The following is a 14,781-nucleotide window of genomic DNA, read 5'->3' as shown; positions in this document are numbered from 1 at the left end:
TCCCAGTCTCCCAACTTCAGCCTTCTAAATAATGGAATTATGGGCACATGCCACCACACTTAACAGGGGTTAAGTCTTCAATAACAGTATCAGTGTACTTAATGCCACTGAACTGTACAGCTGAATGAATACAAAGGCAAGTGTTAGTGGTACTTGCCTGTAATCCTAGCACTTGACGGTAGACAGAGGAGAATACTGAGTTTCAAGTCAGCCCAGACTACCTAGTAATAGTTTGCCTCAAAAACAAATAAATAAATAAATTGAGTAAGGTGTGGTGGCACATGCACCTGGGAGCTAGAGGTAGGAGGATCACTGTGAGTTCAAGGCTACCCTGAGACTACATAGTAAATTCCAGGTCAGCCTGGGCTAGAGTAAGACCCCACCTCGAAAAACCAAAATGAATAAATAAGGTGCTGGAGACATGGTTTGGCAGTTAAGGCACTTGCCTGTGGAGCCTAATGACCCAAGTTTAACCCCCAGTACCCATGTAAAGCGAGATACACAAACTGGCACAAGAGTCTGGAGATCGTCTGCTATGGCTAGAGGCCCTTGTGCACCCATTTCCCTTCTCTCTCTCTCTCCCTCTCTCTCTCTCTCTCTCTCTCTCTCTCTCTCTCTCTCTCTCTCTCTCTCTCTCTGTGTGTGTGTGTGTGTGTGTCTTCTGTTTCTCCCTGCTTACAAATAAATAAATATTAAAAAATAAAATAGTTGAGCTATGGATGATAGCACACACTTTTAATCCCAGCATTTGGGAGGATTGGGAATTCAAGGCTAGCCTTAGCTATGTAATAAGTTTGAGGCCAGTCTGAGCTACATGAAACCCTATCTCAAAACAACAAAGAGTAAGTAAATAATTAAGGAGAGTTTGTTACATGTGTTTTATCATAATAAAATATCTAAAAAATAAGTGGATATATTAGGACTTTATAACCTTTAGCCTTACAAAGTAATGGAGAGTAACTCCTAAGTATCACCTTAAAAACAAAATTCACATGACATCCATAATCTGTAAAGTATCTTTTAAAACTCTGAGGCTACAGAGGTGGTGCATCCTTGGTGCTTCCCAAACTCTGGGTATTAAAACACAAAGCAGAGACTCCCCCTCCTCCTAAAACATGACAACCAGCCCAGGCATCCTCAAGGTGCTGTCCCTGGCAGAGGGAAGTGCTAGCTCCAGCCACTTCTGCTACTGCATCTTGCAAAGGGCTGGCCCTAGGGATTGTTTCTTTCTTTATCCAGAAATAACCAGTTCATCAAAAAGAGATTCTTGGGGCTGGAGAGATGGCTTAGCGGTTAAGCGCTTGCCTGTGAAGCCTAAGGACCCCGGTTCGAGACTCGGTTCCCCAGGTCCCACGTTAGCCAGATGCACAAGGGGGCGCATGCGTCTGGAGTTCGTTTGCAGTGGCTGGAAGCCCTGGCGCGCCCATTCTCTCTCTTTCCCTCTATGTGTCTTTCTCTCTATGTCTGTCGCTCTCAAATAAATAAATAAAAAATGAACCAAAAAACTTTAAAAAAAAAAAAAGAGATTCTTGGGCTAGAGAGATGGCTTAGCGGTTAAGGCACTTGCCTGTGAAGCCTGAGGATCAGGTTCAATTCCCCAATACTCATGTAAGCCAGATACACAAGGTGGCACATGTGTCTGGAGTTCGTTAGTAGTGGCTGGAGTCCCTGGTGCACCCATTCTCTCTATCTGCCTCTTTCTTAAATAAATAAATAAATAAATAAATAAATAAATAAATAAATATTTTTAAAAGAGATTCTTATGGATCTCCTTGATATTGTACTAGATAATACCTAATCTTGATATTAAAAACAACTATCTAGGGTAACACCTCAAAACCCACCTTGAAGCTTTAGAGTGACCAGCTATGGGCAAGGGAGTTAATTCATAATAATCTTGTCTTTTCACATGGGACATACTTCTTCCCAAACAAGAGATGCCAACCTCAAATTTTGTTTCACTTTTCAAATGTGCCCAATAGTTCATATTGTTTTCTGAAAAGAAAGCTTAGCGGAGAGCTTACCCTGTACATACCAGAGACCGTTCTTTCCACCTCTTGAAAAATTCAACAGTATGCTAATGTTGCAATTAGCCTTATATTGTTTTCATAATTTTTTGTAGCTTACCTACTCTTTTCCCTGCAGCTGCATTATTTCCATTCATTCCAATACCACGAGAAGACTACAATTAAAACACAAAACACCTACAAAGGTGAGTCAGTGGACAATAGATCACCAAATGGAAAATACTTGTATTTTATTACTAAGCTGCTATTGGGCTTCCACTAAAAATTATTTTATTTTTTGTTTAATTAACTTGTAAATTCATCTTATTTCTAACGATACTGTGCTTATCAAGTCTCTTTAAAAGAGTAAATATTTCATGTCTGTAACCCTAGCACTTGGGGGGGAAGAGGTAGAGGCAGGAGGATCATAAGTTCAAGGTCATTCTTGGGTATAGAGTGAGTTGGAAGCCAGTCTGGGTTACGTGAGAGGCTCTGTGAAAGAAAGAGATGGGGGGACAGAGGGAATGAGAGAGGGGGAGAAAGAAGAAAGGAAGGAAGGTGGAAAGAAAGAAAGAAGAAAGGAAAGAGTAACGTTTGGTGGTGATTCAGCAAAGCGATCTGTGTTTGCAAAAAGACCCAGTGATCTCTGAACCATGGCCGGATGACACAGGGCACAGCAGCAACGTCTGTGACTGCAGCTCCGGGGAGGCAGAAACAGGAGGACTTCCAGTTTGAGTCCAGCTTCAGGTACGTTAACAAAGAAACTATTTAAATGAACTTATTTTCAAATTTAGGGACTAGCATGCCATTTAAAATTCATTCATGAGCTGTGTGGGGACACCCACCTATAATGCCAGCACTTGGGATGTGGAAGCAGGATGACCAAGATTTTAATGAGACCAGCCTGGGGCTGCACAACCTGTCTCAAAAGACCCCCCCATTCAATCAGCAAAAAGATTTTCAACAAACTACATAAATGTTGCCAGAGAAATTTATGGGGTGAAAAAGAACCCCAGCCTTAGGCTACCTTTTTTATATACACAAACTTGAAATGGATTGAACAATCCCTACAAGGACACCTGGGAGAGCGCGGCGAGAAGACAATGCTTACTAGAAAACCATCGGCGTGCTCCGCAGCGGGGGAGCTCTGGAGCGGGAGCGGGATCCCCGAGGGCCGCAGGCGGGGCCCGCGCGTGCTGTGCGCGCCCGCACCGTCCCGGCTGGAGCTCCGCGTCAGCGAGGCCAGGAGCCCGCTGTTGTTCACGCAGCCCACGGGCTCCTTGCAGGCCTTGTTCGCCATTTCTGTGATATCTCGAGCTTCCACCTTGGAAATAACGTCAGGTCTTTTCCCGGGCGAGTCAACCTTGACCCCGCGAAAGCGAGCAGTCCTGGAAAAGGGCGGCTCCGCGGTGGGGCGCAGCGAGCCGAGCGGGGCGGAGGCCGAGGCGGGGGCGGGCAGAGCGGGCAGGCCGGCGGGGCGCAGCGGGGACAGCAGCCGGCGCTTGAGCCCCGCGTCCACGACCTCCCCCAGCGCCCGGGCCGCGGCCCTCAGCCCTCGGCCGTGAGCGTGGGGCTCGAAGCCTCCGCTTGGCTCACTCGCATGTCCCTCTGCACAGGCGGCCAAAGGACCCACTTCTGGGAGGGGCGAGTCTTTGGGGACACCCTCTTCCGAAGTTGGAAGTAAGACAGCGTCGTCCTGGTCCTCCCGCGGTGGCGAGTTCCCTGGAAAATGCTTGGTCCACCTGGGCAGGTGCGCCGAATCAGCAAGCTCCTTGGGCTGCAGTTCGGTATGGGCCTTGGGAGGCTGTCTGCTGCTGCTCCCCCCGGGGTGCGGGAGAGACTTGTAGGTCTCCCAGTTATCCTCCTGCTTCAGCGGGTCACTCCTGAGAGAGGCTGTGGGTCTGTCTGCAGCCGAGTGAGTGGCTGAACCTGCAACCACGTTCCTGGATGTTTCCGGGTGATGTGCACTGCCCGGAGAAGGCAAGCAAGACTGCCCAATGTGAGGGAGGACTCGTAACAACCTGTGGCGAGCTGCTGCGGAGCCACTAGAAGGTCGAGGAGCAATAGGCGGCCGAGGTTTTACCTTGACAACTTTCTTAGGCTACAAGAAAAGAGTTAATATGTAATTTTTTTTCAACACAGCCATCCTACTTATTGTCAAAAATTAATGAAATAAATGTTACTTACCAAAACATATTTGAATTATTACTATCTCAATGTAAAATGCTTACAAAAAGCTGGGTGTGGTGGCTAATTCCAGTAATCCCAGCACTTGGAAGGCTGGGGTAGGAGGATTAGTTTGAGGCCAGTCTTGGCTACAGAGTAGGTTCCAGGAGAGCCTGGGCTACATGAGGTATCTCAAAACACAAAAGTAAACAAATGAATAAGCGTAAAAATATTGGTACCTTAAGATTATAACTAAAAAGGATTTTTCTGAATAACTTTGAGTAAACTTTTCTGAAGACGTTAAAAAATAATTTCATTTTCCTATTATTTCTCAGTTTTACCAGGTAAGACTTTGCTGACCTATTTAAGATCCCCCACATTTCCTACCAGGATGTTTTTCTAAGCAGCTATTCAGAAAGATGGTAAAAAGGACTAAACTGCTGCTCTTGGAAAGGCTTGCTTGCAAGGCTGGCCCCTGACAAGTTTCTTGGAATTTACATTTCAGGAAGGTTTCTAGGACCCTAACTGTTCAAAGTGGTTTGTTGTGCTTCAGCCTGAACCAACACGGTCTGTGCCAAATGCCTGCTTTTCCTCTGGGAGTCTGCAGTGAACACAGAAGGCCTCTAGAGTGCACCTGTGTGAATTGACAGTCACTACTGAGGTCCCTGGGATAACATTTCACAATGTGCCCTCTGCCACAGCTCTCTAGCAGGAAGTCAGCATGCAGTGGGAGACTCCCCTGAAGAGGATGCTAGGCTGCTTGTACTTCATGTTCCCTGGACTTGGGTCCATGTGCCTTTTTCTTTTTTTAACTTGGCTTCATATCCTGCTGCACTAAATCTTAGCCATGGTATAATGATAGGCCCTATTAACTGAAGCTCCCAGAATAAAGCCTCACCTACACTGAATATGTTATAGAGCTGATTAATTAGAACATCAGTGACTGTAGAACTGGAATGTTGCAGGTCCAAAGCCAAATTATCTTTGGCTATTCTAGCCTCGCCCCCTAAAAGCCATTTATTGCCCACCTCTGTGTGAGACCCAACATTAGGGAAATCCTTTTGCACTGCATAAACATCCTAGCTTCTATTAACCCACAAGCTAATAATGTCATCACGTAACATCTGAAGCCTACAGCAGGGATTTCCATGCTCTGCTGTAACTCACCTGATAAACCCACCAATGTATTTGAAAAGTGACTTATGACTTGTCCTGTTACTGTAACGTAGCATGAAATTGATACCTTGACAAAACACAGTACTTGGGCTATCTTAAATATGTGTTCCTGGGCCATGGTTACTCATATTTGGCTCCAGAACAAGCTCTCTCTTATTTCTTTGTAGGTGACAACTTTGTCCTTTTGCATTGAGCGTTATGGCACCCAACATGGGACCAAAAGGACAACTCATTTTCACTGAAGGGATCACCAGGATGGATGCCAGGTTACCAGCATGGGCTCCTTGTGCCCAACCATCAGGTGCTGCTTCTTCAAGTAAATGCTGATGAGTTCCTTCTGGGGCTCAGACCTCCCTTGAATGGCCAAAGGACCACTGGTTTATTGTGAACTAGTTGCTAGGATCCTATTTGGATAACTTTGTTGGCTTGCTTTCAGCCTGTCTGATTTAAGGTATCCACTTTGTTTGTTTACTTTGAAAGCATCTTAGTTTCTGACTTTCAGGTTGCTTTTCCTGCTTTCAGACATTTGGAGGCATTCTGGTTTCTATTTGGTTTGTAAATTTGCTAGCAATCAACCCTATTCTCTACTCCCCCCAAATCTAATTCAGGAAAGGAGGAATTGTTGGGAGAAAAACTGTCATTTAGTACTCCAGTTGGTGTTATATTTCACAACTCTGTGTTAATTTAACTTAAAAAGTATTTGGCTGCTGGGGAAGAGCTTGCTATGCAAGAATCTAGACCCAATCTAAGCCTCCATGGCCACATAAAATCAAGCATATTTTCCATGCCTGGAACTCCAGCACCGAAGGGTGGAGAGAGGATTATTGATCCGCCAACCTAGAGAAAACAAAACAAAACAAAATAGGAAGCCCCAAGCTCAGCAAGAGACTATGTCTCAGGGAAATAAGTTAGAAGAGTGACAGGGAAAGACACGCAACATCTTCCTCTGGCCTCCATGCATGTACCCATACACACACATACACACAACATCCATGCACATGTGCACACATACATACCAAGAAAAAGTACTCTAATTAAAGATCGCTTGGCATTACATTTCCATCAAATAGAAACATTTAGTATCTCCATTTTTATTTTTTTTAAGAGAGGGAGTGAGATAAAATTGGTGTGCCAGGACCTTAGCAATTGCATCTAATGCCAGACGCTTGTGCCACCTAGTGGGCATGTGCGACCTTGCGCTTGCCTCACCTTTGTGCATCTGGCTAATCATTGTGGACACAAAATGATGCATTCATCTTTAATTCCAATATGTCCATGGCAATGGGAGGGGGAGCCAGGAGAATCAAGCAGCTCACATGCCAGCTACTTTTGTGTATGGAGTTGCAAAACAAAGTGGAAGAAAAAAGACACCTTGAGGTTGTCCTCTGATGTCTACATGTGTGCCATGACACGTGTGCCCATACATACACAAATCAATAAAAAGTTATTGATATGAAATGTATTTTGGTAAAAAAAAAAAGGTTAAAGAAAAAGGGAAATACTTTTGAAGAAAGGATTTTGTAAAGTAAGATAAAGGTAAAGGTAAAGTAAAGGACTGTTTCAAACTGGAAATAGATGAGACAAAACTAGGTTAAAAGTATCATATAAAATGGTTGTGAGTTCAAACATAAAGATAGGGATTGGTTATAATTAAAGGTTACTAAAAATTCTTAAGGTCAAATTCAATCTCTGTTTACAACAATAAAGGTTTCTTAAATATTGATCTGCTCTTAATAATAAGACAAAACCAAACCAAATCCCTGGCTTAAAAAAATAAAACAAGACTTTTCTGTTGTATTCTTTTACTGAATAAACCATTAACACTAGTGATTAGCTTTTATCCAAATGCTATGTTTGTATATTTTTGTATTGGGTAAAGTATTCACTTGTTGAATAGCCATTGCCTCGGCAGTAAGGAAAATTCTATTTCAAAGAATTATTTCTAGCCAGGGGAATCCTGCTCAATTCACATAGTCACTATAAAATTTAGTGGAAAAGTATTAAAATTTATTTGCAAAACTTGGCTTTATTGTTTTTAGGTTTTTAAAAAATTGTGCCTATGATCTTCAATCCTATAGATCTGTGGTTAAACAAACAAATAACACTTAATTTTTAACATTAACTAAAGCAATTGGCTTCCTTAACCTAGTAAAACCCCATTACTTCTAAATTTGAGATCTACCCCCTTTGGAGAATGTCTACTTTTCCCTTATGATGCACTGTCTGATACTAGGTGAGACAACTCTATTAAAGGGAGACATGTACTCTTCCAAGGGACTTTTAAACATTAGTAAATAAAAATTCATAATCAGTTACATAGTCTTTTTACAGTGAGCTCCCAGGTGACAAAAACTAGGTGTTGTTATCAATTGGAACAAATATATCACAACAGATACCTTTCAACCTGGAGCAAAAGGACTCTGTGTCAAGTACTTCTTTTTCCAGCTCCTGTGCAACAAAACTTTAGGAGATAAACCTAGATTTTCATTTACCACTTCAAACTTGTGTCAACATCTTTCTTTTTAAAATTTTATTTATTTATTTGAGAGCGACAGACACAGAGAGAAAGACAGATAGAGGAAGAGAGAGAATGGGCACGCCAGGGCTTCCAGCCTCTGCAAACGAACTTCAGACGCGTGCGCCCCCTTGTGCATCTGGCTAATGTGGGACCTGGGGAACCGAGCCTCGAACCGGGGTCCTTAGGCTTCACAGGCAAGCGCTTAACCACTAAGCCATCTCTCCAGCCCATCTTTTGAGAACACATCCACGTAGACTTTAGATATTTTCAATGACATCAACACAATCAAGCATGTTTCTAACTCTCATCTATTTCTTAAATCCTTTTGTTTAGATTTTTTTAAAAAATGCTTATGATATTTGGAATTTTATTTTGTATATTCCTAAATGATAAAAATAATGGAAACCTTGGTTTTAATGAAACTATAATGAAAATGATACCATGTTCTTCCTTTAATGGTGTTTTTATTATAGCTGTTTACTTACCCAGACCTTCTACTGCACTTAAACCAAGCTTTTATGTCTTAAAAGACTCAAATTGGAGCCGGGCGTGGTGGCGCATGCCTTTAATCCCAGCACTTGGGAGGCAGAGGTAGGAGGATCACCGTGAGTTTGAGGCCACCCTGAGACTACATAGTGAATTCCAGGTCAGCCTGGGCTAGAGAGAGACCCTACCTCAAAAAAAAAAAAAAAAAAAAAGACAAATTTTTCTATTGTCTTTGTCAAAAAATTCTCTCATTATTCTAATTTAGATTTATAACATCTAGTTTTTTTAATTGACAAAAACTTATCTTAAATCTTCAAAAAGTAACTCCATTTTTGTGGTACTACTATTTCAAATCAAAACTCTCAGAGCCAAAAACAAAACCACACTCCTTCCTACCAAGAAGAAATAAATTTGTTTGTTTGTTTTTTGAGGTAGAGTGTCATGCCAGCTCAGACTGACCTGAAATTAATTCACTACGTAGTCTCAGGGTGGCCTCGAACTCATAGCGATTCACCTACCTCTGCCTCCCAAGTACTGGGAATTAAAGGTGTGTGCCACCACGCCCAGCTAAAAGGAAATAATATTAACTGAGCCCATCAGCCCACTGAATTACCAGGTTTCTATTGACATTATTATCAATGTTAAGATGTAACAAGTTAAAGGCTCTGAAAAGCCATGTAACAGACTTCTCACAACCTTAAATTAACTTTAATTCCATTTATTTTAATTAGAGAAAACCAGAAATTTGTCACTAGAAAGTTATCTAAATCATTCTTTGGGCCTTTAGCACCCCCCAAAAAATTGTAAACTTCTGGGGGGAAAAATGAACCAATTGACATCACGTTCCTGCTGATGTGTTGTACAAAAAATTGCATCATCTATATAAATTTCTTGCCAAAAACTTCTAATTTATATTTAATTGTAATATAACTATCACGAGACAATTTACAAATCAACTCAATTATATTCATTAAAATATCTAACAAAATGTCTATATAAGGCTAAGAAATAGTTCCATTTAAATACAATGCATGATTTCTTTTTCCTTTTTAAAAAAATATATTTTATTTATTTATTTGAGAAAGAGAGGGCGAATGGGCACGTCAGGGCCTCCAGCCACTGCAAATGAACTCCAGACGCATGTGCCCCCTTGTTCATCTGGCTAATGTGGGTCCTGGGGAATTGAGCCAGGGTCCTTTGGCTTTGTAGGAAAAACCTTAACTGTCAAGCCACCTATTCAGCCCTTCTTTTTCCTTCTTGAGACAGAATCTCAGGCTGGCCTTGAACCCCTGGGTTCAAATGACCCTCCTGCATCTCAGACTCCTGAGTAGTGGGACTACAGGGTCTCCTCACCGTGCCTAGCCATATGATTCTTTCTTGAATCCCAGATCCAAAAACAAAAGTATATCAACCATAGTATTGAGACTTCGGATGTGTGAATATAGATAAAAATGTGTGAATCAATGATAAATTAGGTGTGTTAGGTGTACAGCACAGGAAAAGACACTTCTTTTTAGGAGGTATGTGTTAAATGAAATAGTTAAATAGTTAAATGAAATAGTTAAATAGTTAAATGAAGAGTCGTGGTACCTATAATTAATTCCCAAATGGACCACTGCAAAAAGCAACTAGGGGAAAAAAGCAAATATGATAAAATATCAGTCTTGTGTAATTTATATGGATGTTCTACAAGTCAGCATTTCTGAACAACTCAACACTTTTCAAAATTAAAAAGGTAAAATAAAACCTATTCATAGATGAATGACTAAAACACTATGACATGTTACACACTAAAGATTTATTCAGCTACAAGGAATTTAATTATGTTATTTATAGGAAAATAGATGAACTAGAGACCATTATGTTAAGCAAAATAAGTCAGACTCTGAAAGACAAACATCATGTTTTCTTTTACATGCAGAATCTGGATTTCTTTCTTAAAAGGTACACAAGCACAATGGGGAACATAGGAAGCTGAAGGACAGGATCAGCAGCAGTTTGCTCAGGAGGGTTAGGGAGGGTAATGGAGAATGAACATGATCAAAGTATATTACATACATCGATGAAAATATCATGATGAAATTCATTATCTTATATATTAAAATAATTCAGACATACAGAAAATAATCCTTGGAGGAAGCACACAATTGAAGGAAAGGAAAAAAAAAACAATAGAAAAGGTCTCTATGTAAACTACTATTAGAAAACAACTCAATACTGGCAATATAAGACTGAGAGGTGTTTGCCATGTATGCATGATGACCTGACTTTAGAGTCCCAGAACCTAGGAAAAAGCCAGGTACTGTGGCATGTACTGTAATCCCAGCTGAGGAAGTTGAGACAGAAGTGTTCTTATAAGCTTGCTGGCTCTCAGTCTAGCTGAATCATTGAGCTGTGAGTTTAGTGGAGAACATGTCCAAAAAACAACTTGGGAGGCTGGAGAGAGTAGGTAAAGGTTGCTTTCTTGCAACAGCCCAGGTTTGATTTCCCCAGTACCCACAAAAAGTCATAGGCACTAAGTGGCACATGCATCTGGAGTTTGTTTGCAGTGGCCGGCGCCTATACTCACTCTCTCTGTCTGCTTCTTCATCTTTGTCTCTCTCTCTCTCTCTCTCTCTCTCAAATAAATACTTTTCAAAAAATTTTAAAAAGTGACTTGGAGCCTGACTATGGAAAACTCAATGCAACCTCAGGCTTCCACTCATACATGCATATACCCCTACACATATACCTGCACATATATGAACATATATACATACATGCACACCCCAAACACACAAGAAAATAAATGTCCAAAAAATCAGTCTTAAAAACAAAACAAGTTACTAGAAATACAAATGAAGTTAGCAATCTAAGATTCTGGCATTAGCTACAATAAATTAAGAATATACATTAGAATCTCTATAGTAGTTACATAAATCAGTATAAGAATGTATAACTCAGCTTCCACTTAAGTCTACCACTCCATAAGTACCCTCCTGCTCTGTGGGCAACTCCTCCACTTGGCCCAGCAGCCCAGGCAGCCTATGTGGGAATGTGCTGCCCTGTAGTCACCCTGCTGCTCAACGTGATACGTATGTGAACAGGTCACTCCACGAACACCCTCCCCACTTGCCCGAGTGTCTCATGTGCAACCACTGCTCCACAGACACCTTCCTGCTCTGTGCCTTGTTCCCCAGCATCCCTTGTGTTCATCCACCACCAGATGTGAGTGTGCCACTTGGCAAGCACTCTCCTTCTCCATGGAACCCTCCTGTGCTCACTTCTGTAAGTTGTACTGTGTGCACCTTCATCTCACTTCATACAGCTTTCCCATGTCCACCCAGCCAGCCAGCCACCACATGCAGTGCAACATGACAGAAATTAACTCATACCTTTCAGTATTAACTCTGTATATTAATGGTTTCTGTTTCCCAATCAAAAATCAGAGAGTAGTAAAGTGGGAGGGTGGGCATTACCATGGGATATTGTTTACAATCATGAAAATTGTTAATAATAAAATAATAATAAAAGCTCAGAGATTAACAAAATGGATCAAAAGGACTCATTATTTTTTGTCTTTAAGAAACTCACTTCACTATCAAAGACAGACACTACCTTAGTGTAAAAGGATAAAAAAAATGCTAAGCCAATGCAACCAAGAGAAAAAAAAAGCACATGTTGCTATGCTAATATCTGACAAAATAGACTTTAAACCAAAACTAGTATCAGAACAGATACAGTACACTTCATATTGGTGAAGGAGACACTCCATGAAGGGGACATTAAAATCCTGAATATATATGCAGAGAATGCAGGGGCTGCTACTACTGCTGTTGCTGCTACTACTAGACATGAAGTCCCAATTATCCCCAGCTCAGTTATAACCAGTGACTTCAACACCACTCACTTCAATAGGCAGATAGCCCAGATAAAAATAAAAGCATTGGAGCTAAATATTACAGAGCAGATGGACCTGACATTTACAAAATATTCCATTCAAACATTACAGAACACACATTCTTCTCAGTAAGATGCTAGGGGAGAAAAGTCATCAGCTAGCATATCCTCCTCACCTATGGACCCTGTGTATGTCACAGTCAACCTGCAAAGATGTGCCAACAGGTGCAATGGTGACATGAAAATATGAAAACTGCTCTGCATCTGGATTTATGGCCCATTCCACAGGGAAGGAAAGCTACCTGGTAGTATAAATTTTGTCAAAAGACTGTGACTAAGGACTTAGATCCTAAGGGGGAACCCAATACTGTGGTTATGCTAAGTAGACAGCACTTTAAACTGCATTTAAATATCCATTGTTCCACAGACTGGTACTGATGGTGGCCTCAATCACAGAAGTTTCTTTACACAAAGGACAAGTGACAAGTGTGTGCTTAGCTCCCAACATGACATTTAAAACACCTCTTCCAAGGCTAAGGCAACCTCACAAATAGGGGGCAGAAAGAATGCAACAGTAGAGGAGGGAGCTATACAATGCAATCTTCAGGGTATATCATGGCCATTATATTCATGAAGTCACAGTGGATGTGGCTTCTTGTATAAGATTGTGCTTGTCAATATTTTATCATTGAGGGAGGGGCTTATGAGACCCCACACTTCCCATAACTAATATCAACTGATCACTGCAGGGAATGGGGAAGTCATCTCCTTCAGGGGTCTCACTGGTGAGCTGCTCATTCTTCAGAAAATAACCATGATCATGAAAGTGGCCTCAGTTTAACTCAGTGGATCAAGTAACAAAAGGTGGGACATGAAAGTAGGAAGTAGGATGGGAATTAAAAGGGAAGGAGGCTTTAGGTGGGAGGAGGGTGGATGAGAGGGGATAACTGGGCGAAGTGGGGTCAAAATGCATTACATACATGTATGGAAGTGGCAAAAAATAAAAGTACAGTAACATATATATATACACATACACATACACACACACACATACACATATATATATACATCATATGTAATTAAACTTATGAAGAGCAACAACAACAAAAAGTAACCCTAGGAAGAGGGAGAAAGGAAGGGAAAGTGATCAAACAAAAAACAAGCAGGAAGATGAAAAATATGGATGTCAGCAATCACATTAAATGTAAGTAAAATACAGAACCAAGCTTCTCAGTTTAGACAAAAAAAAAAAAGATAAAAGTAATAGACCAAGGTTAGAAACATGGCTCAACAATTGTGTTTCCTGTACAAGCATGAAGTCCTGGGGGGCGGGGAGGGGATCTGAGACCACCCGAGTTTAAATCTCTAGAATCCACATAAGCAAAATGGTAATGAACATATGTAACCCCAGTTTTGTGGGGATCAGAGACAAGATAATGTGAGAGTAGGGAATAACAAGCTCCAGAATTAGTAAGAAACTCCACTGTAAGGCAAAAACAGGTGAATTTTGGAGGGGACACTTGATGTCTCTCTGGCCACCACAGGCAAGCCCATAGGACATGTTACATACACTACACATACAAGCAACACAAACCACATCACAATACTATACACACACAGAAAGTAACAGAATAGAAAGGATATATAAAATTATAACATACTTGATAACAGAGAAGCCACTTCTAAAGAAGCTATTACTTAAAAACAGATATCACAAATAGTACCTAAAGAAATCTGCAGGTTTAATGCAATGCCTATCAAAATCCCCAAAGCAGTTTTTTTTGTTTTTGTTTTTGTTTTTCGAGGTAGGGTCTCACTCTGGTCCAGGCTGACCTGGAATTAACTATGTAGTCTCAGGGTGGCCTCGAACTCTCGATGATCCTCCCACCTCTGCCTCCCAAGTGCTGGGATTAAAGGCGTGCGCCACCACACCCGGCCAGCTTTTTTTTTTTAATGGAAAAAGTCCATACTAAATGTTGCATAGTACTAAGGACTAGTGTGGGTCACTCAAGTCTGTTGTTGTTGCTGTTTATTTTTATTTATTTGAAAGCAATAGAAAAAGACGCAGAGAATGGGCATGCCAGGGCCTCCAGCGACTGCAAACAAACTCCAGATGCGTGTGCCACCTTGTTTATCTCTGGCTTACGTGGGTCCTGGGGAATCGAGCCTCGAACCAGGGACCTTAGACTTCATAGGCAAGTGCTTAGCAGCTTAGCCATCTCTCCAGCCCAAGGCTTTTTTTGTCTTCAATGAAACAGAGCTAGAGTTTATTAGGGAGAAAGCCTAACATAGATTTAAGTGTTGTTTGTTTGTTTATTTTTTTGAGGCAGCATCTAATGTAGCCCAGACTGGTCCTGAACTTGCTTCTGTAGCCAAGAATGACCTTGAACTTCTGATCCTCTAGCCTTTACCTCAAATACTGAGATTAAAGGTAGACGCCACCATGCCAGGTCTATGTGGTACAGGGGATTAAATGCAGGACTTCATAAATGCTAGGCAAGCACTCTACCAACTGAGCTACTTCCCCAGCCCTCATAATCCTTTGTTAGT

At 41.3% G+C, this 14,781-nt stretch overlaps 1 protein-coding gene across 1 annotated transcript in view; it reads right to left on the bottom strand.

Moving 5' to 3' along the window:
• The window catches only part of Zfand4 (zinc finger AN1-type containing 4), a 68,386-nt gene that overhangs the window by 4,940 nt on the left and 48,665 nt on the right, over positions 1 to 14,781 (bottom strand). The window contains exons 7-8 of the mRNA XM_045137179.1: positions 3,118 to 4,107; positions 2,128 to 2,182 (exon numbers count right to left, since the gene is read on the bottom strand). Of these exons, the coding sequence (XP_044993114.1) occupies positions 2,128 to 2,182; positions 3,118 to 4,107 (1,045 nt within the window). The remainder of the gene's footprint in view (positions 1 to 2,127; positions 2,183 to 3,117; positions 4,108 to 14,781) is intronic.

The sequence above is a fragment of the Jaculus jaculus genome, chromosome 18, assembly GCF_020740685.1.
Source record: "Jaculus jaculus isolate mJacJac1 chromosome 18, mJacJac1.mat.Y.cur, whole genome shotgun sequence".
Classification (NCBI taxonomy): Eukaryota; Metazoa; Chordata; class Mammalia; order Rodentia; family Dipodidae; genus Jaculus; species Jaculus jaculus.
This window is presented reverse-complemented; position numbering and strand designations above follow the sequence as displayed.